At 54.8% G+C, this 22,173-nt stretch overlaps 8 protein-coding genes across 8 annotated transcripts; 4 read left to right on the top strand and 4 right to left on the bottom strand.

Annotated features, from left to right (window-relative positions):
• The first annotated feature begins 37 nt into the window (after positions 1–37).
• Positions 38–1,339, top strand: B0H64DRAFT_42121 (uncharacterized protein). The gene is made up of 3 exons (XM_062805523.1): positions 38–216; positions 277–697; positions 747–1,339. The coding sequence occupies exons 2-3, from the start codon at positions 384–386 to the stop codon at positions 1,144–1,146; spliced, it is 714 nt and encodes a 237-aa protein (XP_062654601.1). The 5' UTR covers positions 38–216; positions 277–383; the 3' UTR covers positions 1,147–1,339.
• Positions 1,340–3,342: 2,003 nt separating this feature from the next.
• Positions 3,343–5,658, top strand: B0H64DRAFT_409787 (sugar transporter-like protein). The gene is made up of 3 exons (XM_062804742.1): positions 3,343–4,246; positions 4,303–5,236; positions 5,287–5,658. Exons 1-3 carry the CDS (start codon positions 3,817–3,819, stop codon positions 5,540–5,542), a joined length of 1,620 nt encoding a protein of 539 aa, XP_062654600.1. The 5' UTR covers positions 3,343–3,816; the 3' UTR covers positions 5,543–5,658.
• Positions 5,659–6,810, bottom strand: B0H64DRAFT_478411 (uncharacterized protein). The gene is made up of 2 exons (XM_062808249.1): positions 6,578–6,810; positions 5,659–6,521 (listed from the first exon to the last, which is right to left on the bottom strand). The coding sequence occupies exons 1-2, from the start codon at positions 6,650–6,652 to the stop codon at positions 5,712–5,714; spliced, it is 885 nt and encodes a 294-aa protein (XP_062654599.1). The 5' UTR covers positions 6,653–6,810; the 3' UTR covers positions 5,659–5,711.
• A 1,238-nt stretch (positions 6,811–8,048) lies between these two features.
• B0H64DRAFT_409782 (uncharacterized protein) lies at positions 8,049–9,281 on the bottom strand. Its single transcript, XM_062804741.1, has 3 exons — positions 8,815–9,281; positions 8,533–8,765; positions 8,049–8,485 (listed from the first exon to the last, which is right to left on the bottom strand). Exons 1-3 carry the CDS (start codon positions 8,974–8,976, stop codon positions 8,311–8,313), a joined length of 570 nt encoding a protein of 189 aa, XP_062654598.1. The 5' UTR covers positions 8,977–9,281; the 3' UTR covers positions 8,049–8,310.
• On the bottom strand, positions 9,223–10,588 carry B0H64DRAFT_409779 (Ca2+ regulator and membrane fusion protein Fig1-domain-containing protein). Its single transcript, XM_062804740.1, has 3 exons — positions 10,344–10,588; positions 9,919–10,273; positions 9,223–9,772 (listed from the first exon to the last, which is right to left on the bottom strand). Exons 1-3 carry the CDS (start codon positions 10,393–10,395, stop codon positions 9,349–9,351), a joined length of 831 nt encoding a protein of 276 aa, XP_062654597.1. The 5' UTR covers positions 10,396–10,588; the 3' UTR covers positions 9,223–9,348.
• A 16-nt stretch (positions 10,589–10,604) lies between these two features.
• Positions 10,605–13,400, top strand: B0H64DRAFT_409776 (uncharacterized protein). The gene is made up of 2 exons (XM_062804739.1): positions 10,605–11,839; positions 11,970–13,400. The coding sequence occupies exons 1-2, from the start codon at positions 10,879–10,881 to the stop codon at positions 13,181–13,183; spliced, it is 2,175 nt and encodes a 724-aa protein (XP_062654596.1). The 5' UTR covers positions 10,605–10,878; the 3' UTR covers positions 13,184–13,400.
• Positions 13,401–14,235: 835 nt separating this feature from the next.
• Positions 14,236–15,764, top strand: B0H64DRAFT_409774 (RTA1 like protein-domain-containing protein). Its single transcript, XM_062804738.1, has 3 exons — positions 14,236–14,787; positions 14,833–15,330; positions 15,378–15,764. Exons 1-3 carry the CDS (start codon positions 14,560–14,562, stop codon positions 15,693–15,695), a joined length of 1,044 nt encoding a protein of 347 aa, XP_062654595.1. The 5' UTR covers positions 14,236–14,559; the 3' UTR covers positions 15,696–15,764.
• B0H64DRAFT_409773 (Lactonase, 7-bladed beta-propeller-domain-containing protein) lies at positions 15,765–17,499 on the bottom strand. The gene is made up of 3 exons (XM_062804737.1): positions 16,973–17,499; positions 16,136–16,927; positions 15,765–16,084 (listed from the first exon to the last, which is right to left on the bottom strand). Exons 1-3 carry the CDS (start codon positions 17,347–17,349, stop codon positions 16,057–16,059), a joined length of 1,197 nt encoding a protein of 398 aa, XP_062654594.1. The 5' UTR covers positions 17,350–17,499; the 3' UTR covers positions 15,765–16,056.
• Positions 17,500–22,173: the final 4,674 nt, after the last annotated feature.

Below are 22,173 nucleotides of genomic sequence, written 5' to 3'. Positions count from 1 at the left end.
CCGCAGCGTGTCCGACGAGACCTGACAAGCCAGCCAATCGAACCCGTCGAATCGTCAACCTGGGTTGTGGGATTACTCAGGCCCCATGCAGAATTTCCCCCTGCCGTCAACATGGCGTTCGCACTCGACGAATGTGGTCGCGATGGCGGAGATAAATGAACGCGCTTGCCACCATTGCACACCTGCTGTGCTTCTAGGCGTATGTACGAATACTGTGTACGACATTCACTTGTGAAGTTCACATTGAGGGGCTGACGTGAGACCTGGAATCTTCAGCTCGACGTCCAGGCCGAGCCAGCCTGGATTAAAGAGGACATCTCCCGGGAGGTCTGGCTTTCTTCGCTAGTTGCGCGTGAACTAGACAACCTCTATAGCGCATCACAATGGAGCACCACCAAGACGTCCAGCAGCCTGCGCTGTACCAGCCGTTGCCAGATGCCCAACAGGAGAAGGTCGGACAGTTCCAGTACCAGCAGGCATACGAGCCGCAACAGCACCACAATGACCACAACCCGCCGGCCTCAAGCCCCACTATGCTCAATGTCACACGAGGCGTTGCGCTGAGCGTGACGGGCGTGGTTGTGTTCCTGTTGATCGCCGTCATTGGGCTCAGCGCTGGCCTTGGGGTTAGTCAACGGGACTTGGGGCAGGTGAAGGGTGATTTGCGGGCAGCGCAGGATGCGCTCTCTGCGGGCAGGTATGAACATTCCTCGGCCGGGCCATTGTCCAAGGTTAACCGGATTCAGTGCGCGGACGAGTCAGGCTGTGTTGCCGAGCTCGACTACGATATCCGCACCAGCGGCAGCATCCCCCACAGCGACGACGGCTGACGTGCAATGCCCCCGGGTCAACGGCACCATGTATACGGCGAGTTCCGGAGGCAAACAGTTCCGGCGGCTCTGCGGTGTCGATTACGGTGGCGAGGGGGAGGCGGTTGACATTGGCAACGTCAAGACGCGGAACATGGACGCTTGCATCGACGCGTGCGCCTCGGAGGCAAACTGCACGGGGGCAGGATGGGGCGTCATCGAGGGCGACAAGGGCGCGACGCACACCTGCTGGATGAAGACCAACTTGACTCGACCGCACGAGGCTATGCCCGACTGGGGGTTTGCCGTGCTGGTGCCAGCAGGACCAGAAAAGTAGGGTGTAACAGGGAGGTCGTGGACGGTCGGGAGTACTTTTTGAAGTTTTAATGAGAATCATTGTTTTAGAGGGGACGCTGGTGTGAGTTATTCTGTTTACTCAAGCTCCCGCGATGCCGGGAGTCGATGTTCCTTGCGACAAGAAGGCACCCTGGCACGTGCCTGAGTCTTTTGGGTAGCTGTTGTCTGTGTACGAATAGTGTGACGAGTCTGCGGATGGAGATGCTGTTCGGCCCCAGTCCTTTGATCACTGACGTCTGGGCGCCACGTCTTGTGGCCCCCTGACTTTGATGCGAGCCAACGAGTCCGAGTCCGAGCTGAGAGAGAGAAATCCAGCGGCGTGGTCGAGCCGTCTGTGAGGGGCCGCGATCCGTGCTTTTCCAGGTTTACGCCCTGTTGCTTCCCGTGCCGCCCGAATGCAGAGCACTGACACACGCCTGCCGGTGTTGTGTGACGCGGCGAGAAATTGCAAACCTGGTTTTAAGGGAGCACTCTCCAAGCAGTCTGGCGGCCGTTGTTTTGCTGTTCGAGCAATTTCAGATTTCTGGAAATGTCATCTCAATTTTTCAGAACCTTGTCCAGAACTTTGGCGTGGCGTTTGGGCATCCCTCGCCTGTGGCAGACGGGAGTCAGGGTTGAGGGGTTGATTGGGGCAAGGAGCCCCGGTCACTGTGCCATCAAAAGCACCTTTTCTGGAACACAACATGGATGCAGAGTGCCCTTTTCCCCAGGAATTTCTCGCGCTCGGATGCCTGTGGTGGGGTCCGGTATTTCATGCAGAGGCGGGGCCGGGCACAACACAACAACCGACACAGGTCGACCAAGCCGGTGTTTCTATGTACATGTGTCGCACGCACCTATTTCTGAACGAGCGAGCCCAGTCTGCTTTTTGGACCTTCTTTATTGAAGAAGTGAAACGATTTGGCTTTCACAAGCTGACGGGAGAACATCTGGCTGGTGGTATTTGCCCTTGGGAAATTGAGTCTGTGCGCGCATGATGGGGTCTGGCAGCCGAAGTGGGCCTGCTGAGGTTCCTCCCAACCCCGGATCAACGTCCCTGCTTCCCGACCTGGGGAGGCGGGATGCCGAGGCCGCGACGGAAAGAGCGATGCAATCATCTCGCGGCGAAACCAACCCCGCATTTGAGCTCTGGCTCGGGCTTAGTGGGAGCCAACCTCAGAAAAGTCTAGCAGTCGGTGTCGGTGCTGGCCAAGCAAGCGACTGTCGCAGCTTTCTTTCACCTTGCTTTCCCCTGCAGGAATTGACGGCGCCGTGTGCTGACTGCATGGGGCACAGCAGGCTTCCTCCGCATTGACCAATCCACGAACACGCTTCTTGTCAGGATCCATGGGGCCGACAGGCCATGCTTGCTAGACTTTGGTTGCCACTGACAAAATTGTTCCCTCCTTGTGTCTCCTCCTGTCTCCCTCTCTTGTCTCAGCCCGGTCGCGCTGCAAGACCACTCCTCACAGCACACCGAGTCCGCGACGAATCCTTTTCGATCGCCACTCGACGGCGCAATTTCGACACTTCCCCTCCGTAACACAAGCGATGTCCGTCAGGTGGCCCGGCTTCCCCGCCGAGCCGTTGCAGCGGCCGAAACAAGGTTTCCTGTCAATTGGTTGCCTTGAATGGGGGAGCACTGGGAGGTTCTTTGCATTTTGCCGTTTTAACCACCCGGACTTCGGGTTGGGATCGATCTGCGCGTCAGACTTGCTCCTCGCTTCACAAGCGAAAGTGAACGACGGGAGCATCTTGGGCAGGATGGCACGGATAGCCACCAGGCGGGACGGGACGTTCTTGAGATTTTCATGGTTTCAAAATGCGATGACGGAGAGGGAGAGGAGAGACCGTGACGCCTGCGAGGCCTGGTCGCGTGCAAGGTGATCGATCAAGCGTTGCGGGGACGAATCCCCTGCCGCATCCGCTTCTGCTTCTCCGCCAAGGGTGCTTCTCCCGCCTTCTAGTGTAGACAAGCCCAGGCGCCACGCCACTCCCGGCCAGGTCTCCGCCGCCGACGGCTGGTACAGAAGTCATGTCCCCTTCGAGGTTCTCATGGCCAACGTGAAGACGAGGGAAGCTCACCAATGATCGTATACTTGCGCTCATGTCCCCTCACCCCGGCCTGACTCGGATGCTGGCCACGATTCGGATACGTCTCGATCAACGAAGTGACGAACGGTAATCTGTACTCGTAGCTGAGCTCGGGGCCGTTTGTCCGCCTGGCCGTTTCGGCGCTTTGCCAAGCCCTCCGTCGTCCAACTATTTTGGACACTACTGGGCCGCCAGAACTCATCCAGTTTGGTCCCATCAACCGGCTTTACCCTGCAATGTCACCCTCCTTCCCGTTCAGTCCACGGCCTGTCAACCTTGACTGTTCCCATCCAGCCCTTGTCGTTCGAGACCCAAGGAGGCAAGGATCACAGAACGCTAACGCAGACCCCAACGGATACCATGCTGCGCGGGTGCAGGCACCAGGACGTTGCCGGGACAGGTGGGTTCCCGGAGCAGACCTCGCCGGTTCGTTATGAATGCCCCTCACGCCGCCCAAGAGCCGGGAGGCTCTCCTCTGCCGCTTTTCGATTCCGCCCGGACCCCATCGAACTCGAACTGAATCCGAACCGACACCACAGAGGCTTCACATCGAGGAGGGCAAAGGGTGCAGGTTGCGATGGCGTCATCAAAAATCAGGCCGGACTCGGCTTCGGCTGAGTTCGAGGTGGTTCACGAAACGCCCCGGTTCCAGAGGGTGTACTGGACGAAGGAACCGCATCTCCGGAAGCTTTACGGCATGGCCATCATTCTCATGGTGGCTTCGGCGACGACCGGGTACGATGGCATGCTCGTCAACACGTCGCAGCAGATCGACGCCTGGAACTGGTTCTTCTTCCCGGAGCTCAAGGACAATCCGAACCTCAAAGACCCCGTGCTCGACAGCAAGCTCGCCATCCTAGTCAACATGTTCAATATCGGTTCGATCGTGTCTTTCTTCATTACGCCCTACGTCGCCGACAACTACGGCCGCCGGCCAGCTATCATCGGTGGCTGCCTCTTCATGATTGCCGGCGGGTTCCTGACGGCCTTCTGCAACGGCTATGGGAGTGAGTTCACCGCGTTCGAACTCCGGCGCCGGGGCCGGGTCGGCTAACTGCTGCAGTGTATATGGGCGGCCGCTTCGTCCTCGGCTTCGGCAACTCGCTCGCCCAAATGGCCTCGCCGCTCTTGTTGACCGAGATCTGCCACCCGCAACATCGCGGCCCTGTAACGGCCATTTACAACTGCCTGTGGAACGCCGGCGCGCTGTTGGTATCCTGCATCGCCTGGGGTACCGCCAACGTGAAGACCGCGTGGTCATGGCGGTCCATCACGCTCATTCAGGTCGTGCCGTCCCTCATCCAGCTCGCCGGCATATGGTGGATCCCCGAGTCGCCCCGTTACCTCGTCAACAAAGAGCGCCACCAGGAGGCGCTGCACATCTTGACCAAGTGGCACGCCGGCGGTGACCCGCACAATGCGACGGTGCAGTTCGAGTTCCGCGAGATCCGCGAGACCATCCGCATCCAGAAGGAGACGGAGCGCTCCACCAAATACCGCGACTTCTTGCGCACTCGCGGCAACCGCTGGCGACTAGCCATCATCGTGTCCCTCGGCGTCATCTCGCAGTACAGCGGCAACGCGCTCTTCTCCAACTACATGAACGCTATCTACCTCGGCGCTGGAATCACTAACCAGAACCAAAAGTTGGCCATGTCGACGGGCAAGACCCTTCTCGACCTGATTGTCACCGTTGCCGCCGCGCTCAACGTAGACCGCTATGGCCGCCGGCCGCTATTCCTCGTTTCCATGGTCGGCATGGTGCTGTCCTTTGTTGCCTGGACCATCACGGGTGCCATCTATGAGAACTCGGCGGAGCTCGACGTTCAGGCTGGCTATGCCCAGCTCGTCTTCATCTGGATCTTTGGCGTGTTCTACGACATTGGCTTCTCGGGCCTGCTGGTTGCCTACGCGCTAGAGATCCTGCCCTTCCACCTGCGCGCCAAGGGCATGATGATCATGAACATCACCGTGCAGGCCATGCTAGCTATTTCCAAGTATGTTTCCGTGTGCCTCTCCGGCCCCGTACGTATGCTGACCGACAAAGCCAAACCAACAAGATCGCGTGGGAGCGCATGCCGAAGCACTGGCACTTTATGCTTTTCTACACCCTGTGGGATCTTTGCGAGCTCGTTTTCGTTTGGTTCTTCTACGTCGAGACAAAGGGCCCGACGCTCGAGGATATTGCACGCATCTTTGACGGTGATGGCGCCGTCGCCCACATTGATATGCACGAAGTGCAAAAGGACATATACGCCATGGAGGACCGCGACCGCCACGAGCTGCCGGGGCGGGCGCTGTGAGTGGGCTTTTGTGGGTTTGGAGTCTGGCGCTGGGTTGCCATGCGGCGTTGTCACGATTGTTTTTATGATACCATCTATGTTAATTGTCATCGTTTATATCATGCCCTCTATGTTGCTTGTATGCCCGCGTCTTACTTCCGTTGCCCTGGTTCACTGTTCCGTGCCCGACTCAGTTGTCGGTCTCCCGCGCTTGGCCTCTGCCCATCCGCGAATGTTGGCTCCGCCACACCGAGCTCGAGGCGTCGACGACGGTCCGTACCCAGTCATCTGTCCCGGTTGCCTCGTTTTTGACATCCGCGCTGCCTGCCCCCAGTAGCGTGGGCTGCATGTTGACGTAGATAGTCTCGTAGGCGCCCGCCGGCGCGCAGAAGGCCTCGTGGAAGATGCCGATATGCGAGTACCCTTTCTTAAGGCACTCCTTCTTATACCAGTCCCACGCCTCCCGGTGTACGCGGTCGTGCGCGAAGCTGTTCAGCCCGTCCAAGTCCCGGAAGTAGTATACGGTCATGACGGTGTTGTTGGACGCCGTCTCGTCCCCCCGGTATGACGTCCCCCCGAGGCAGCCGAACTCCTTTGCGCGCGTTAGGACCTCCTTGTGGCAAGCCATGAACTTCTCCGTAACTTCCTTGCTGCCAGGCGCCAACCCGCCAAGCGGGTGGTTGAAGCGAGCGCCCAGGTGGAGCACTACGATGCTTTTTTCCGCCGGGGCGGAACCAAACGGAGAGGCCTTTTCGGCGAGGACGGGGTCGTAGCTTGCGTTCGGAAGCTGGGCCGAGGTGCGCCCCTTGATAACACCCCGCTCGGCGACGAACCGTTCAAGGGAGGTAACGTCGCGGATGGCGCAGACCACGGCGCGTAGGAGCACGAAGACGGTGGGGAGGAGGGCGTAGCGGGACGGGAGGATGAGCGAGAGAACACCCTGAACGAAACCAGCCAGCACAAGGAGGGTCGGGAGGGAAAACGAGTCCTTCAAGAAATTCTGTTGGGCTGTTAGACAGATTGTGCCGCGGCCATCCTAGAGTCTTGGGCACTTACCGCGAGTCCGGATGCCTTTTCCCAACTGCGCTTCCCGGTAGGAGCGAAGATCCCCTTGAAACTAGCGGGCGGCATGTTTAGTTAGGAGTGGTTTGGAGAAGAGTATTGTACCCAGTGAGTCGACGAAACGTCGAGGGTTTTTTTATCGCGTTTGAAGGAAGAATAAGTTGAGATGTTGAAGATTATTATGGTTTTACTTTCGTTGGGCTTGAGAACTTCTAGTATTAATGTGCAAAAAGCACAGTTTGTTCTCGTTTTATAGGACTGCCACCACCCCGTTTCGGAACCGGGAACTTGTTATGTGTCTTGGTGACAGCTCTCGGCAGCCGGCCAATCGCATTGTTGGTAAACTGTCCATGCGAGTGCGAGAATGCGAAGCGGGCCCCTCGACTAATCATCCATCCCACCGTGGCCATCAGCAGCCTTTCAGGATATTGCTCGGAACCCGCGCGCACCGGAGACCAACCGGAAAGATTGCAGCATACAAACCTGGTACAACGTACGTTTCCTGATTTTCGCGCTGGTATCCTACGCGGAAGGGACGCGGCGGAACCCAAGCCAACCCAGGGTCACAAGGTCTCAAGCTACCCTTGGACTTTGATCCTGGGCCGTCATGGGAGGGCTCTGACACGCCACCGTAGCTCGGCCCTGGCGGCTTTGAGCGACTCTACCACTACGACCTCGTTTTCTACTATGTTGAACCGCGGCATTGCTTGGAGCCTTGGACCGACGTGACAAGGTCCCGAGTTTGGCAGTGGCCCGGCACAAGGTGTCGACCTCCCGCAGTTCTTGCTCCCACGATGACTGTATCGTTTCGATGTCGTGTTAACCACTGGAATCCCTGTCATGATCACAGCGCAGTCCGTGGTTGGCGTACACTATCACCTAGATATGATAGGCGGGCAAATCATGCACAATCAATGTAAAAGCAGCGTGCCCTGGGTGGTTGGTCAAAGTAGAAGGCCCACAGGCGGGACATCTTGAGGCACCTGCGAGATGGAGGTGAGTTTAAAAGCTTCCATACTCTCGGCCTATACATGTTTCTCTACTTCACCGGGTGTCCTCACTTCCTCAAGGTTCTGTTTGCCATCTTCGGTTACACCGTCCCTGGCAAAATAAGCAAGGGAGACATGCAAAACGAGGTAAAAAGATAAGAGGTTAGCGGGTTCCGGTCCCAGTGTGTGGACTGCGGACTCTGGGGGAGGGGGTTGGGGGGCTAAAATAATAGGAAGCTACCTACCTAAAGAGAAGGCACACTAATTGGCCCCTTGTAAGGGGCTATGACACACGTCTTCCATTACTTAGAGTACTCTGCTTTTAGTTGCTTCCTAACCCGAAGCTGCAACCGAGACTGTAATAAAGTACGAAGAGAATAGCAGTAACTACCTAGGTAGATATTATTGTAGATCAGAGTTGGTGTGCCCACGCAGTTAGGGAATTGTTGGAAGAGCAACCAGTACGAGTCATTGAGTTGAAGTACGACTGAAAGTATGGATTATCCAGATACAAACGAACATTGGAAACAATACCGGATATAATATGACACAATGCCAACTTTTCGACAGCCTACTAGGAAATGCCGCAACCACCCACACGAGCGACCGCCACCTTTCCGCATCAATCATACAGTGAACAGCGTGGAGGCGTTACGCTCCCCATTTAACGCACTGGGTACTGCTTCTCTTGGTGCCAACTCGACTGCCGATGTCACCTTTTATCGGCCAACTGGCCCTTCAAACAGGGGCCTGCGCGACGCGATCTCCATTCGTCGCCCCCGTAACTGTTGTATTGCCAGTGGTGGTCGTCAACGGACGATCCTTCTCGGGATCGGCGACGCCCGTTTGTCGGTTGCGCCGATGGCTGGCCCACATCAGAGCCTCGAGAATGGTGTTGAACAGAAGGAAGGCGCTGTCACCATGTTAGAACCCGGTAAGAATTGGGGAGAGAAGACACACAATCCGATGATGTAGAAAGCTTGAACTGTGTGCTTTAAACCGCAACGACTGACTGCTCTCGAAGAGTAGTAGGAGTAACGGCATCGGTTTCCACTATACTCTTGGGATGAGAAGATAAGTGAGGTGAGCCACAGATACGTCAACGCTAGATTGAGCGGTAGCAGGTATCCACGGTACGACTTCAGTGCTGGGAGGACCATGGCGATGAGGTAAAAGAAGAGCGTGAGGACAGCCTATCCAAATTAGCTACACCCGCTGGAGATCGACCGATTGCAAACCTACGATAACCTCGTTGTATACCAGATGTGTCCCTCGATAGCCCCAGTGCAGGAAATACGACAGGATGCCGGTGATGATGATTGAAGAGGCCAAGATGATAAAGTTGTTGACACCCAGCAGGGACCGCGCAATGCGGCCATTGAAGAAGCTTCCTAGAGTATCCATTGCTATTATATACCTTGGTAATTAAGATTGAGAAGTCGAAGGACAAGGTTGAGAAGCCGGAGGGCGAGGTAGAAAGGAAGGATGGAGTCGAGACAACGGGTGTGGTGCGTTATATGCCAGTCCCGGGAGCCGATGGGCCGTTGGTGAGTCGTTTGTATCTAATTTCCTGGTCTGAGCGTTCATCGTTGTCGTCATTATTGTCTCCTCGCTATTCTGGGAAGCGGGCGAGGAAGATGAGACGGATGACGGATGACGAATGACAATGTTCTAACTAGGATAACCCCTAACGTGAGACAGTGGGTGGGATGACAGAATGACGACAAATCTATATTGACGCCGGGGGACTAGGTTTATATATTTCAGTACGCTTTCTCAACTTGAAGATACTCTTTCCCTCTCTGAAAGCCACGAATTTATCCTAGACTGCGTCGTAAGGGTGGAATCATCCTCCACATTGTCTAAACTGATTGTAAGGCTTGCCCGACATAGCATTGAGCCTGTTACTAGCGAGGTACCAAAGATCAACCATACAAAGGTCGTACCAGCAGGCCCAACCACACACGTAAGTGCACTTGAAGATAGATATCTCACCAACGGCGATGCCGTTGCCGCTGTAGTGTGCTGCCATAAGGCCGCTACAAATGTAACAATAACGGTAACGATCGCCGTTATGGGGAGCGCGATCACAATGGCTCGGGTCTTTCGCTCTCGAACGGATAGCGGCTCGTTTGTCCTGGTAATGGGGAAGGATGAGACGATAGTAATGGATGCTAGATTGAGCGCGAGCGAAATAATTCTGAGATTGCTGTTAGCAAACAACGAGGAATGGAAGAGAGGGCCCGGTGAGTAAAGAAAAAGAGGAGGACGAAAGAGTAAAACGAGGAGGAAATTATCCGCCCCGAGAAGAGAATGAGAGACACATTACAGTGAAGTACCACTTACGGGAAGATAGGCGAGATGACTTGTGTTCTATAATTTTCGGCTTTCTTGTATAGATCCCATGGATCCGGCGTTCCTCGAAAGGGGTTCCCAAGTTGGTCACCACAAATCCAATGGACCTGGTTTTCGGCTCGGGTACAGAGAGAGAAGTAGCCGACGCGGACCTCGACGGGTGAGAATTCCGTAGTTGATGGCTCCGAGGTTGTCCAACTAGCAGTGGCGGTGGGTGGGCCCGTGGACGCAAAGGAGACAACATAAATGTTGGCTAATAGCGGAGCGGATGTGCAACCCGATAGGAGTAGACATGAAAGCACAGTGGCTGCACAGCTTAGGAGCTGTACGGGCCTGTGGAGGGAGACTAAAGTTCGTCACACAGTGAGTTGAGGTTTTTATAAATAATCATATTTAGGGAGAAATGGCCCACCTACCTACGCGTCGTCGCACCTCCAAACTGAAGTATGATACGGCGTTCCGCACCATTCCAGAAATCTCTTAGTTGCCATCCACTGGGGTGTGTATCTTGATGATTTGCCTTTCAAGTAAATACAAGGAAGGGTCATGGAATAAGACTCTTCGTCACGCATAAACCAAGGCTAATTCAAGTGTGGCCGGCAAACACTTCGTAGATTGGAGAGTTGTTACCCCCGCATTAGCTCTTTCTCGTGGGTTCATCATTCCCAGCCCCCTCAAATATTCCCAACAAAGCGGTGAGCTGCGGACACAACCCTGCCAAGCGTCGAGAAGCCCTGGATTGGCGGCCCCGTGGCGTCAAAGCATTGGAAATCTGTGTCCAATCATGTCATTAATACTTCGTACTCCGTTTTCGGTCTTGAACCCTGCTTGACCCGGCCACCTTCTCGTCCCAAGTCCTTCGGGGGTCGTTCCTCACTAAGCAGTCACACAACCAGATACTTTGTGAACTTTATCCAAGTCTTCATTTCGTCACCGTTAAGTCCCTTCCATATGAGTTCCGACACCGAGCTCATGCCTGTAGGGGGTGAACCGCCGGCTGATGCCCGGGCCCAAGCTGTCGGCCCTGGGAGCGGCAGCACGAGTTTCATCGGGACCGTGGGCAACAGCCCAGCGGATGGAACCAATAATAACGAACCCCAGGAACAAATGGACACGAGCTCGGTAGAGGGAGGTCAGAATTATATCGACTCATTTCGACCGAGCCGACACCTGGTGCCCCATTGGAGAAACGTTTTGTCGCCCTCACGCGTTGCTTCAAGTGCGTCTATCTCGCTCCTGTGGTTCGGGCACGGGACGGGCATTCAGGATCGCCAACAATTACGGGGCAGTCTTCATCCAGCATCCCTGGCCAAGAAATTCACACCCGATTCAAGCGGGACAGGGTCATTACCTCAAGCAGTGTTTGTGCGGGATATCTCGAGCGGGATCATAAACACCCTTGGGCCAACATTTAATCTGAGTCCCGAAACCTTTGAGGCACACCTCGTTCAATCCGGTTATACCGCCTCCTCGTACTCGGACCCCGACCCGAGTACGTGGCCAACCCGATTCCTGTGCAGAGCCCATGTTTCACTGCAATGGTTTAGCGTGGTTTTGAGGAAGGACATGGAGCCTCGTGACGAATTCTCCCGCCACCAGCTCCTCGAGACCGGTTTGAGATGGTCCCGCGAGAGCAAGCGGCGCGGCCGAGCTGGAGAAGTAACTTTGATGAGACACAATCATGAGCTACACACGTCAACAAATATCTTCCGCCGCGAGTGGCCCCTTTCCTCAACGTTCCGGCCCCCAAAACGCAAACTCCAGGGCACGGTCTATGACCTAGTCGAGATTGGCGAAGACGACGCGTCTAGTAACTCATCGAGTACCGAGGACGAGAGGGAAGAATCGAATATCGTTGCATGGGAAGAACGAGTCACGTTTTGCTGGGGGAGTTGCTCGCAAAGAAGATGCCGTACGTTAAACGCCGCCGCCTCTACCCCAAGCCCAGAGACCACACGCAGCGCACATAGCCCCTTGGGGAAGATAGGCTCTGAATAGGTTCATCGTTGGACTAAATATAAAGTGCTAACTCGCAGTCCCAGCCATCGTCTTTTTTGACCCGCTCCCACAGCTGGTCAACGGGCCCGGGAGAACCGAGCCGACCGGGGCCGGAGTAACGCCATTTTTGAAACGACCGATTCCAAGGCGGCCTCCGACTCTTCATCTTGACAGCAACCCTGCCACACTACAGCAGCTCGGTGTGTATTCGAACGCTACGGAGGACGCGTGTTCTGACGTCGAGGCTTGGCTAGAAGTGCTGGCTCGTGATCCGGGTCTCGCGGGCTGCACAACACTCGATCTTCAGCTTCTCGCTGTCTTTAACCTAGTTCGACAGGATACGATTATATTTCTAGAGCATGTCGACCGCGTACTTGACCAAATCAGCGCCGGTTCAATGGACGAAACACTAGTGCAGGAACAACTGGGACACTGGCGGGCCCTGTTGGGCCGTTTTCAGAACCAATTACCGGCACTCGACAAATCAATTCGCGGGTTCTTCAGCTTTCCTTACACGAGCGAGGACAGAGGACCACCTCCTGAACTGATAACGGGTTTAGCCGCGCTAGGGGTTGACTTCACACGCACCGTTGCTAAGTGCGAGGAAACCCAACAGGGACTACGGGCCGAGATGTCACTGCTTGAAAGCAAGCGAGGCATCGAAGAAGCCGAGAGTGTGTCCCGCCTCACCGAATTAGCTTTTCTCTTCATCCCGACCACATTTGCAGCCAGTCTCTTCAGCATGCAGGTACGGGAGCTTGTGGAAAGTCCACCTCCAGTCTACGCCTTTATTATTACAGCAATTGTCATCGTGTCCGTCTCCTACGGGCTCCGTCTCATACAGCGTAGCACGGTGGTCAGCGGCTTGCTCCTGAAAACGGCGCGCCAGATTCGCACTGACCAGAAAATCACGAGTCGGGATATACCGGCGCGGAAGATATTCACTTGGGTGGCATGGAAGCTTCGCGGCAGGCCCCTGATCATTATTTTCAGCTGCTGCATTCTGGCGGCGATAATTGCTCCACTTTGGACAAGAGAAGCTATGGATCTGAGTTTCAGGGCAGCTATGACTGGGCTTCTATCGTGTTCAGTTATCCTGGCCTTCTGGGTGTTTCACTTTGCAACTTCTAGTAGTACTAGCCTCTCCCACGGGGGGCACGTTACCGGATTCGGCCGTGTTTGGCAGAGGGTTAGTGAAGATTCCCCAGGGGATGCCGAGGGCGGCCGGCGAGCACCAGCTTCCGTTATACACACGTAAGAGGTAGTGTAGGCACTTGGCCGTCGCCTCCACTCACCATTTGTCGGTGACATGTGCTTTACTCGAAGCTAGCTACATTTTGAGATTAAGAGGATGGTTGAGTCGTGACCCTCGGGGAATACCTTCTAACAAAAAGAAAGTCGAAGTCCAGAGGACCAAGAACTCAAGAAAAGATAAATAAGTAACTAAGAGGAAGATAGTAAATGAAATGAAACAGGGTAAAGCTATCTTTTAGACACAGGGGGTCTGCATTCATACCCGCAACGATGAACATATTGTCCAAAGCAAGACCGGATGCCGGCGTCGGCGACAATGTCTGGATCCTACAAGGGGGACATCGGCTGCCGTCCCGGAGAGCCGCACCTGGTCGTGCCCGCTGGTGACATGGTATTGTACATATTGAGACTTGGGACTGTTAACGTCCAAGTACTCGGGGCTTAGGCTGCTTGATTAGCTTACCCCCTATGCTCCGCCACAAGGCCTTCCCCTAGTTCCCCGTTTATGAGACTGTAAAAGGTATCCGTCAAGTCTCGCTTAATTCACACACTTGGCCTATACCGTGCAGCGTGAATGGCTCTCATAGGCCTTGCCAATGCCACTGGCTCCCGTCTATGCGGTTGTTTAGCTTACCTTTACACACTATCGTTGTTTTGCCTGCAATGTGTTTGGTGTTTCGAAGTCGATGTTACCTCTATTATAGATAGACCGGGATATACCTATCTAAAGGAAGGAAGTTTTATTTTTCTATTTCCAGATTATATGTCATTATATATTAAGAAGCCCAGGAGAGCTTCATTTTAGTAGACAGATAGATAATACAGCTACTAGTTTCCCGACTACAAGAACGCGCCGTAAATATGGAGCCAGACAGGCGGTGTTATAATTTGGGTAAGTTATAAACACTTTAGTTTGCACAGCTTGTGAATCCGCGCATTCATGTCTGCAAACAAGGGATCCTGTCAAGGTGCCATTGCTTACGAAACTTGCCAATTCTTAAGAACACGCGTCTCAGAACAATCGCACCGCTCGGCTAGCCAACCAATGCGGCCGAGCTTGCGTGGACATTGCGTTGACAACCACTATCGGGATGCAACATGGTTGGCTGACGACTCGGGAGGATTCAGCGGGACTCCGCCCCCTGGCCAAATCGACGAGCCACGCACCCATGCACCACAGCGGCGACCGGAAACTTTGCTATTGTTGGGAAGGCGTTTCAGGCACGGGGATCCTTTCCGCGTGGTGAGAAGAGATGATGCCCGTCGAGGTCTATAGGGGCCGAAGCCTACGATGTGAAGTCAGGTTATAATTTGGGCTGGCATTCGACCGACCATCGTCCCCAGTCACCACACCATTATACACTTAACACTGCCGTACCGATGTTGCTCAATAACCCAACGATAGCCAACCGGCTATTGCGCCGAGACGAATGGAACGAAGAGGAAAAATGTCTATATGTTACGCCAGGTCCGAATGGCTACGTCCCCCACACGGCATGCAATGCCAACTACAACTTCGATCCCCAGTTTGCCTCTGCGGTAGCTGTGGCCGTGCTATTCGGCGTTCTATCCGCCATGCACGTCTTTGAAGCTATCATCTTCAAAAAGGTAAGAAGCTATCCTACTCATAGGCACCTCGGCTAACATTGACAGCGTTATGCTTGGGTTCTCATCATGGGGGCTTTGTGGGAGACGTTAGCCTTCACATTGCACTCGATCGGTTCCAGAGACCAACAAAACATAGGTTATGCGACGAGTTGGCAACTCTTGTTTCTGCTCGCGCCCTTGTGGATTAACGCGTTCGTGTACATGACCTTTGCGCGGATGGTCCTGTACTGGCACCCAGAGGGCAAGATTGCGGGCATGAAAGCGACCGTAATAGCCAGGTGGTTCGTCATTGCCGACGTGCTGAGCTTCCTCGTTCAGGGCGCTGGCGGCATCATGGCAACACCTAGTGCGGGCGCCAACGCTGTCCGGATCGGGTTGAATATTTACCTGGGCGGCTTGGGTCTCCAGGAATTATTTGTCCTTCTATTTCTCGGCCTCATGGTTCTTTTCCAAAGACAGTGTAGTCGGACGAAGACGTTGGACGAAAAGCCGAGTTGGAGGCCGCTGCTGTTTGCGCTTTATATTGTCTTGGTTTGCATCACTGTAAGTTAAGTTCCTGGCGGACGATTTGCCTCTCGCTAACAACGTAGGTCCGCATCATTTTTAGGATCGTCGAGTTCTCCGGGGGTCTTGGTGCCGACAACCCCATACCATTTCACGAGGAGTACGCCTACGCGCTCGATTGTTTCCCGATGCTGCTCTCCCTCGCAGTCCTTGCCGTTGTCCACCCAGGCCGCTACCTACTGGGTCTCCAAAGCGAGTTCCCTCGGCTATCGCGAAAGGAGAAGAAAGCTCTGAAGTTGGAGAAGAAGGCTGAACGGCGAGAGGAAAAGGAGGCTAAGAAACGGGCCAAGAACGATAGAAAGGCTAACAGAAGCGGAAGGGACGACGCCAGCTACGAAGCTTGATACCACTGTTGTCGTCAAGGACCTAACCGAAGGTGCCGAGATCGGCAGTGCCATCCCCAGAAAAGTACCTCTATGAGGGATGCAATAGACTAGATTGAATTATAGAGAGCTCGGTTATAAAGACAAATGTTTCGAGCCTCATCGCTTTCTTGACATGATTCTGCTGGTAGCAAGTGTCCCACGAGGAGGGCCCTGAACCCCGGCCCCTTCCTGATGATTGAGGCACTGGACAATGTACCCGCCATCTACGTGAATCAATGGAACCCAGCACATCCGTCACCATCTTGCAGCGGTCGGGGTGAGGCGCTCCTTAATGTGGTTGCATTGAAATAAATGCCGCACTGAGAAAATGGCGATTCCATTACCTCTTGCACTCTCTAGCCGGCGACCTAGACACACTTTAGAACTAATCCGGTCAACAGTAGAACTAACCAACTCACTCCACCCAGACGACTGCGCTGAGACCGTCCTCCTCTCCAGCTCGCCCCTTCTGGCCAACCTGGAGGGTGGCCACCAGCTCGCCGAGCTTGCCGGTCTCGGTGTCACGGGCAATGATCGCGACGTTGGAAGACGTTTGCCCGCCAACCGCAACAAGGGTACCGTCCTTGTTGAATTCGAAGGTACGCGGGTAGTACGAGTACGAGTTGGCGGCCTCGAGCCAGGCGATTTCGCCCGTGGACGCGTCGATTGTGTAGGTGGCAATGGAATCCTGCTCAGAGCCAAACGTCTCGTCGGCGCGGTTGGACGCGTACAGGAAGTTGCCAACCACGCGGACCTCAGCGGCCTTGGTGGTGGGCCCGCCCTCCTCCCCAGGGGCAAACGTTGACAGTGTCTGCGTCTTCTCGAGGGTCAGGCAGCCAGCGTCGTCGCTCGGATATGCGACGTCCCAAGCCGATACCGAGTTGCCGAGCTCGTTCAGGGTGTAAGCCTTCTGTACGCCGTCGGCCGACTCCCAGAATTTGATGTGGCGGGGTCCGTCGCCGGGGTCGGCCTTGCCCTCAGGGCACGCTGTGAGCTCGCCGCTGGAGGCGTCGATCTTGAAGATGCGAACGAGATCGGCACCGAGGTCCGGCACAATGATGAACTTCCCAGTGGGGTCGAGGTGCACCTCGTGCGGGTGCGGGACGTCCTGCCTTGGGTCGGGACCCGGCTGTTCCAGGACGAACTTCTCTAGCTGCAGCTGCTGGCCACCCTCGAACGGCATCTTGTACGTTGTGATAGTCGACGGGGAACTGTCTGATTAGTATTCGTTCTCTCACCTAGGCCAGTCGACTTACTACTCGGCGGTGGCCACAAAACCCCTACCGTCGGCTCCGCCATAGAGAATGCCGTGCACGGTGTTGCCGGTCGTCGTGAGCTGGCCGGTCGAGGTCAGGCGGCCATCGTTCGCTACGCTGTATTCGGCACAGTTGCCGGAACCGAGCCACGACTCATCGAAGCAGTACAGCGTGCGGGTGTCGGCATAGAGCTGAAGCCACCCCGGCGTGGAACCGCAACCGGTGGTCTGCGACGTGATCGAAAGCGTGCCGCTGGAGTTGGAGCTCGCGAGGGACAGCGTGTAGATGCCGCCGGCAAAATGAGAGGCGATCAGGGTGGCGCCCAAGGTGCCGGGCGCCAGGGCCATGGCGGCAAAGAGTTGAACAAATCGTAACATAGTGAAGTGAGCGTGGGCTGTGACCTGCTTTCCACTCTCTTGGCGGAGACCTCGGGGTTTTTATGACAAGAGGTGACGTCCATGGGAAATCGTCAGGGGCACGACGGATCCGCCCCTTTTAGCCGGAAGAAACACTGGTGACCCCTGAAGAGGAATGCTGTGGAGCTGAGCAATCAGTCTCAAACGGGAATTAAAAGGGAACGCTCCCCGCGTTCCTTGGATCGAGAGTGGTATTAGCCGGATCGCCAACGGCTGCGGTGCCGGGGCTGCCCCACGGGCCGGCCTGAATGTCACCTCTCGCAGCTGGAAACGGAAAGACGGAGTTCCATAGAAGAATCGAAGGCATCCGCACCACTCGCATTTCCGAGCCCAATCCGCCGGGTATCATCCAGCCGGGCTGGCGGACCCTGCCACGCGGAGAGGCACGGCTGACCCGATCCAGGTTCGCCTCGAATAGCCAAGCGGGGACGCAAATCCTCCGAGCGCGGCACGCCAGTACGCGAAAGCCTCACCGCGCCGAATTTGGTTCGCTATGAGCAAGACATTCTTCACATTCTCGGGGCATTGGAAGCTGGCGAATCCCCCCGCGCTGGTTCCCAAGCACGTTTCAAAACCGATCACTTGCTACAAACTCCTAATTCAAGAACACTATCCGGTTTCCCACTACTACCAGGGTTTCAAACCTTCAAGAGGGCTCGCACCCCGCCCAAACCTTCTTTCCGTCCTTGCCAATGCGGTATCTCGCCAATTTCTCCCGGCTAAAGATCCACCCATCCCCCCATGTTTGTCCGTCCGCCAAGACTGTAAGGACTGTGTCGGTAGACGAATTGGATTCCGTGAATGAAGACCTGCTTCGGGGACCCGAAAGCGGGGGTCGAGAGGAAGACCCCTTGGATGTCGAAGGATGCTTCGAGCTCGAGGACACTGTGGACTCCAGAGACGAAGACCTCGAGGTTGTGCGTGAAACTTTGGTCCCCTGGGGTACACGAGGCGCCCGACAAGGGGAAGCCCGGTCTTGTTCGACACCTCGTAGGATCGCAGCCCTCTTCATCGCGTTAAGGACTTCGCGCGTCCAGGTGTGGCAACGGCATTTCGTGTAGGGGGTTGAGGGTGCAGAGCCTTTCTCCGGCACAGGAATGTCTTTGTCTATACAAATGGTCTGGAGGTGCCGGAGCACATTCACCCCAGTAGCTATACGGCCAACCCATTTTGTATCGCAGACATTATAGCGGCACTTTGTTTCGCGGTACGTCTTGGGTTTGTCGGAGAGGCACCTCAAACTGAAAAAGTCGCCGACCAGATTCTCGTCTTTAAAGAAGATTCCATAGTGGTCTCCGTTGGTGCCGAAAGTATCAATATAAGCGCGACGGATTCCGTACGTTTCCGGCTCCTTCGTAAAAGCTATGTTAACTTGTGTTTGGGCGATAATACCCCCTAACTGTATTAGCGTTCTACAAGAAAAGGAGAACATTAATCGAGGGAGGAGCCTCACCTAATCCGAATCTTAGTGATAGTCACAGCTGGAGACTAGAAGGGCAATGGTATATTACAAGATGTAATGGTTTCTGGAAAGCTTTTACCCTTGCGGCTAGAGCTTTTATCTCTGTATCCCTATCTTTCTCTCTACTATCAATGGGATTGGGTCTCGTATAGCTATTAAAAGCTGGCTACGAAAGTGCCCGCGGTTGCAGCGTTAGTAACATCTACATCTGAGATTGAGAGGGACCAATAAAAGGACCCTAGGCTGCTCGTACACCCTAATTCAGGCTATCCAACTGTATTTTAAGCGATAGCAATAACTATATTGTGACGAACCTGTCTCTGGACCCGTCCTGTTAGGGTTCAGTATCGGTCGAAGGTGTTCTCTCAAGGGTGCTTAGGTTCGGTGCAGCCAAAAGGTGCACAACAAAGACTTGTCTCAACAGTAGGCTCTCGAGCTTGTAGCGAACTGTAGTTGTGATTGCTAACTGGAGAACTCCCAGAGCTCTCCAGAGCGAGTGACTATATACTATCTAATTCCAAAGGTATCTTGTACCTGCTCTGGGTACTCCGTCCCAGAGCACCCAGAGCATCTTGCATTTTGGTGGTGCTCTCCCTGCTCTGTGTCAGAGCACACAGAGCGCCAAGTGCTCTGTCGTGCCAAGCCCAGAGCACCCCCTCCTTGGGTTCTTACTGATTGGTTATCCTAGCGGTTGGCTCGGGGCGTCCCGCGCCCCACCTTGGTGCGTCCGGCACAGTGACCGTCACATATATATTATTAGTGTTATAGCAGTGAATAACTTAGGGTTACTTAGGGTTACTTAGGGTTACTTAGGGTTAGGGTTAGGGTTAGGGTTAGGGTTAGGGTTAGGGTTAGGGTTAGGGTTAGGGTTAGGGTTAGGGTTAGGGTTATAATGATGTTGAAAAGTGTTGGTGAGGAAAACCTGAGAAGCAACAAGAAGTCCGACTGCTCTGATCTGGGGAGATGACAGAGGAGTTTCGCCCTTGAGGGCTCCTCAGGGACATTTATCTTGTTGAGAGTCACCGAGTACCGAGGGACGGAGTAAATTAAAACGCGAAGGCCGAAGCCTTCGCGCATTAATTGTCCTCCTCCCATTGGTGCCCGCACCGGCTAAACGCGACGAATGTTCAGCTGACGCGGGGGGTGACGAGAGAGATTGACACCTCCAATTTTCATTGGAGAACTGAAAATCCGCGCGGTGTGAGTGGGCCCACACCGTATTCGCAGGCCTGCTCCTGCCGCCGGTCTTTTCCATTCCGGGCCTGTCCAAAGTGCACGCGCCACGGCGCCAAGCCCCCCATGCGGGGGGCTCGGGGCCGACGTGCACGGTTCCCACTTCATCGGTCCGGGGGTTCACCGTCATTGTCGGCCCGACACTGCTTCGCAGCAGCCGGTCGGGGCGACGACGTGCCTGTATTGCGGCAGCACTAAAGAACCTCCCATACGAGAGCGGCGAGATACCGACATTGAAACGAGAGAAAGACCGACATTGCCAGTTCGAAAACTGCGCGGTTACGGTTAAGGTTAGGGTTAGGACAGTACGAAGGGTATGCATTTTACCGCATGGCCGACGTAGCGTTTAAACTCCTTTCCTTTAGTCTTGAAGAGGGACGTTTTGAAACAAACATAAGACGACGCGTTCCCCCCAGGGGGAACTCATGTCTCATTGCCTGCCAAGACGGCTTTGTTCCAGGCCGAGATCTTATCAAAAAGGTTCTCGGTCCGTCTTAACGATTTGATGAGAGGTCCGTTGAGAGACTCGGGGATTGGCCCGCGTGTCTGCCAAACTGTCTTCATCTTTGTCAAGACGCTCTTCACATCAACATATTCCCAAATCTCATCATATGAAGATGGCAACATCAGAGGGAGCCCAGGCTTCGAGTCCTTTTTCTTAAGGAGCTGTATTGCCCGGTCCTTGTATGTCACCAGACTTCTCCATTTTCTGAGTGTATTCGCTGGATACCCTCTCCGAGCGAGCGCTTCATAAAACTCCCGAACCCTTTCCTCAAAGAATTCTTCATGGGAGCAGATGGTCATGAAGCGGGTCAACTCTGCTTTAACGAAAGCTCGCTTCACCGTCTCAGGGTGAGCAGAGGACCATGGAATGTATTGATGCTTGTTCATTCGCTTGCGATAGACCCTGGTGTGTAACGACCAGAGTCCCGCGCCTGCTCTGTAAAAGAACTCTGCGTCCAAGAACGGAGTCGCTTGCGAAGAGGAACGAATATCCCAAGTGATGTGGTAAGGCGCGAGGTTGGGGGTGAACCCTTCCAGCCAGACATCTAGGGACGAACGAGATCCGGACCATATCATAAAGATGTCGTCCATGTAGCGGACGTAGAACCGGAGACCGGTGTCCCCGACCGCCAGCATGTTGGACATCCTTTCCTTGAAGCCAAGGGAAAGATTCGCGAATGCGGGCGCGCAAGAGGTGCCCATCGCGACGCCTTCCACTTGATGATAAAAAGTCCCATTGAACTCGAACACGTTATTCTTCATGACGATGTTAAGCAGTTGGCTCAGCATGTCAGTCGGAATGCCTTCAAACGACTTATCTCCGAGAGCATGACTGATGTTCTCGATGGTTTCGTCGATCGGAACATTTGTGTAGAAGGCTCCCACGTCACCAGTGACGAGCCAGACTTGATCCGATAAAGAAGGGGGGAGGGCCTCCAGTCTCTGCATCACCTCTCGTGTGCTTTCCACGCACCACGGGACGGTCTCTTTGAGGCATTGACGAAGGAGGAAATCCGCAACTTGCGAACATTTTTTCGTCACCCATGAATGACTTGGAATGATAGGTCGCAAGCTCCACTCTTTCTTGTGCACCTTGGGGATGCAGTGAAATTGCGGGATGCCCGCATCTTCCCGGGATGACAATAAAATTCAGATACCTGTTTTGGCAGGTCGAACATGATGGGCAAGTTGCCAACGTTCTCAAGGACTTCGGCGCGGAGGTCCGGCAGGTTCGCAGCGTCGAAGATAGCGTACGTTCTTCGGTCGCTGAGGTGCCGTCCGCATCGCTCGAGGTACCAGTCTTTGGCAAGTACTGCCACGCCCAGATTTTTGTCAGTGATTTTCACCAGGGGACTGTGACTGCCGGAGAAAATCGTTGATCTTTGCCAGGCCTGGGTTCGGCCTGGGGGTCTGTCCGAGGTGTAGGACCGTTGCCTCCACTTGTGAGAACAATAAGTCCTTGCCTGCGGCCAGACCACGCTCGATCACTGGGTCGCGATGGCGCAGAGGGGGTTGCCATTCTCGTTTGGGAACGTAGAATTTAGACGCTTGAGAGGGGGAGTCCCGGAAATGCCAGCGGATGCGGA

Source organism: Chaetomium fimeti (genome assembly GCF_033439085.1).
Source record: "Chaetomium fimeti strain CBS 168.71 chromosome Unknown B0H64scaffold_10, whole genome shotgun sequence".
Classification (NCBI taxonomy): domain Eukaryota; kingdom Fungi; phylum Ascomycota; class Sordariomycetes; order Sordariales; family Chaetomiaceae; genus Chaetomium; species Chaetomium fimeti.
The sequence above is the reverse complement of the archived record's forward strand: the minus strand, read 5'-3'. Positions and strand labels throughout refer to the sequence as shown.

What these genes read in the sequence shown, in the direction of transcription:
- B0H64DRAFT_42121 (XM_062805523.1), top strand. Translation starts at nt 384, where the DNA reads ATGGAGCACCACCAAGACGTCCAGCAGCCTGCGCTGTACCAGCCGTTG. An exon ending in GATGCGCTCTCTGCGGGCAG is followed by an intron (nt 698 to 746) that starts GTATGAACATTC and finishes AACCGGATTCAG; the next exon opens with TGCGCGGACGAGTCAGGCTG.
- B0H64DRAFT_409787 (XM_062804742.1), top strand. Translation starts at nt 3,817, where the DNA reads ATGGCGTCATCAAAAATCAGGCCGGACTCGGCTTCGGCTGAGTTCGAG. An exon ending in CTTCTGCAACGGCTATGGGA is followed by an intron (nt 4,247 to 4,302) that starts GTGAGTTCACCG and finishes TAACTGCTGCAG; the next exon opens with TGTATATGGGCGGCCGCTTC. An exon ending in GCCATGCTAGCTATTTCCAA is followed by an intron (nt 5,237 to 5,286) that starts GTATGTTTCCGT and finishes TGACCGACAAAG; the next exon opens with CCAAACCAACAAGATCGCGT.
- B0H64DRAFT_478411 (XM_062808249.1), bottom strand. Translation starts at nt 6,652, where the DNA reads ATGCCGCCCGCTAGTTTCAAGGGGATCTTCGCTCCTACCGGGAAGCGC. An exon ending in AAAAGGCATCCGGACTCGCG is followed by an intron (nt 6,522 to 6,577) that starts GTAAGTGCCCAA and finishes ACAGCCCAACAG; the next exon opens with AATTTCTTGAAGGACTCGTT.
- B0H64DRAFT_409782 (XM_062804741.1), bottom strand. Translation starts at nt 8,976, where the DNA reads ATGGATACTCTAGGAAGCTTCTTCAATGGCCGCATTGCGCGGTCCCTG. An exon ending in TGGTATACAACGAGGTTATC is followed by an intron (nt 8,766 to 8,814) that starts GTAGGTTTGCAA and finishes TAATTTGGATAG; the next exon opens with GCTGTCCTCACGCTCTTCTT. An exon ending in GCTTTCTACATCATCGGATT is followed by an intron (nt 8,486 to 8,532) that starts GTGTGTCTTCTC and finishes ACATGGTGACAG; the next exon opens with CGCCTTCCTTCTGTTCAACA.
- B0H64DRAFT_409779 (XM_062804740.1), bottom strand. Translation starts at nt 10,395, where the DNA reads ATGGTGCGGAACGCCGTATCATACTTCAGTTTGGAGGTGCGACGACGC. An exon ending in GGAGGTGCGACGACGCGTAG is followed by an intron (nt 10,274 to 10,343) that starts GTAGGTGGGCCA and finishes GACGAACTTTAG; the next exon opens with TCTCCCTCCACAGGCCCGTA. An exon ending in GTCATCTCGCCTATCTTCCC is followed by an intron (nt 9,773 to 9,918) that starts GTAAGTGGTACT and finishes CAGCAATCTCAG; the next exon opens with AATTATTTCGCTCGCGCTCA.
- B0H64DRAFT_409776 (XM_062804739.1), top strand. Translation starts at nt 10,879, where the DNA reads ATGAGTTCCGACACCGAGCTCATGCCTGTAGGGGGTGAACCGCCGGCT. An exon ending in TTGCTCGCAAAGAAGATGCC is followed by an intron (nt 11,840 to 11,969) that starts GTACGTTAAACG and finishes TCGCAGTCCCAG; the next exon opens with CCATCGTCTTTTTTGACCCG.
- B0H64DRAFT_409774 (XM_062804738.1), top strand. Translation starts at nt 14,560, where the DNA reads ATGTTGCTCAATAACCCAACGATAGCCAACCGGCTATTGCGCCGAGAC. An exon ending in AAGCTATCATCTTCAAAAAG is followed by an intron (nt 14,788 to 14,832) that starts GTAAGAAGCTAT and finishes TAACATTGACAG; the next exon opens with CGTTATGCTTGGGTTCTCAT. An exon ending in TTGTCTTGGTTTGCATCACT is followed by an intron (nt 15,331 to 15,377) that starts GTAAGTTAAGTT and finishes CTAACAACGTAG; the next exon opens with GTCCGCATCATTTTTAGGAT.
- B0H64DRAFT_409773 (XM_062804737.1), bottom strand. Translation starts at nt 17,349, where the DNA reads ATGTTACGATTTGTTCAACTCTTTGCCGCCATGGCCCTGGCGCCCGGC. An exon ending in TTTGTGGCCACCGCCGAGTA is followed by an intron (nt 16,928 to 16,972) that starts GTAAGTCGACTG and finishes CTAATCAGACAG; the next exon opens with TTCCCCGTCGACTATCACAA. An exon ending in AGCGCAGTCGTCTGGGTGGA is followed by an intron (nt 16,085 to 16,135) that starts GTGAGTTGGTTA and finishes AAGTGTGTCTAG; the next exon opens with GTCGCCGGCTAGAGAGTGCA.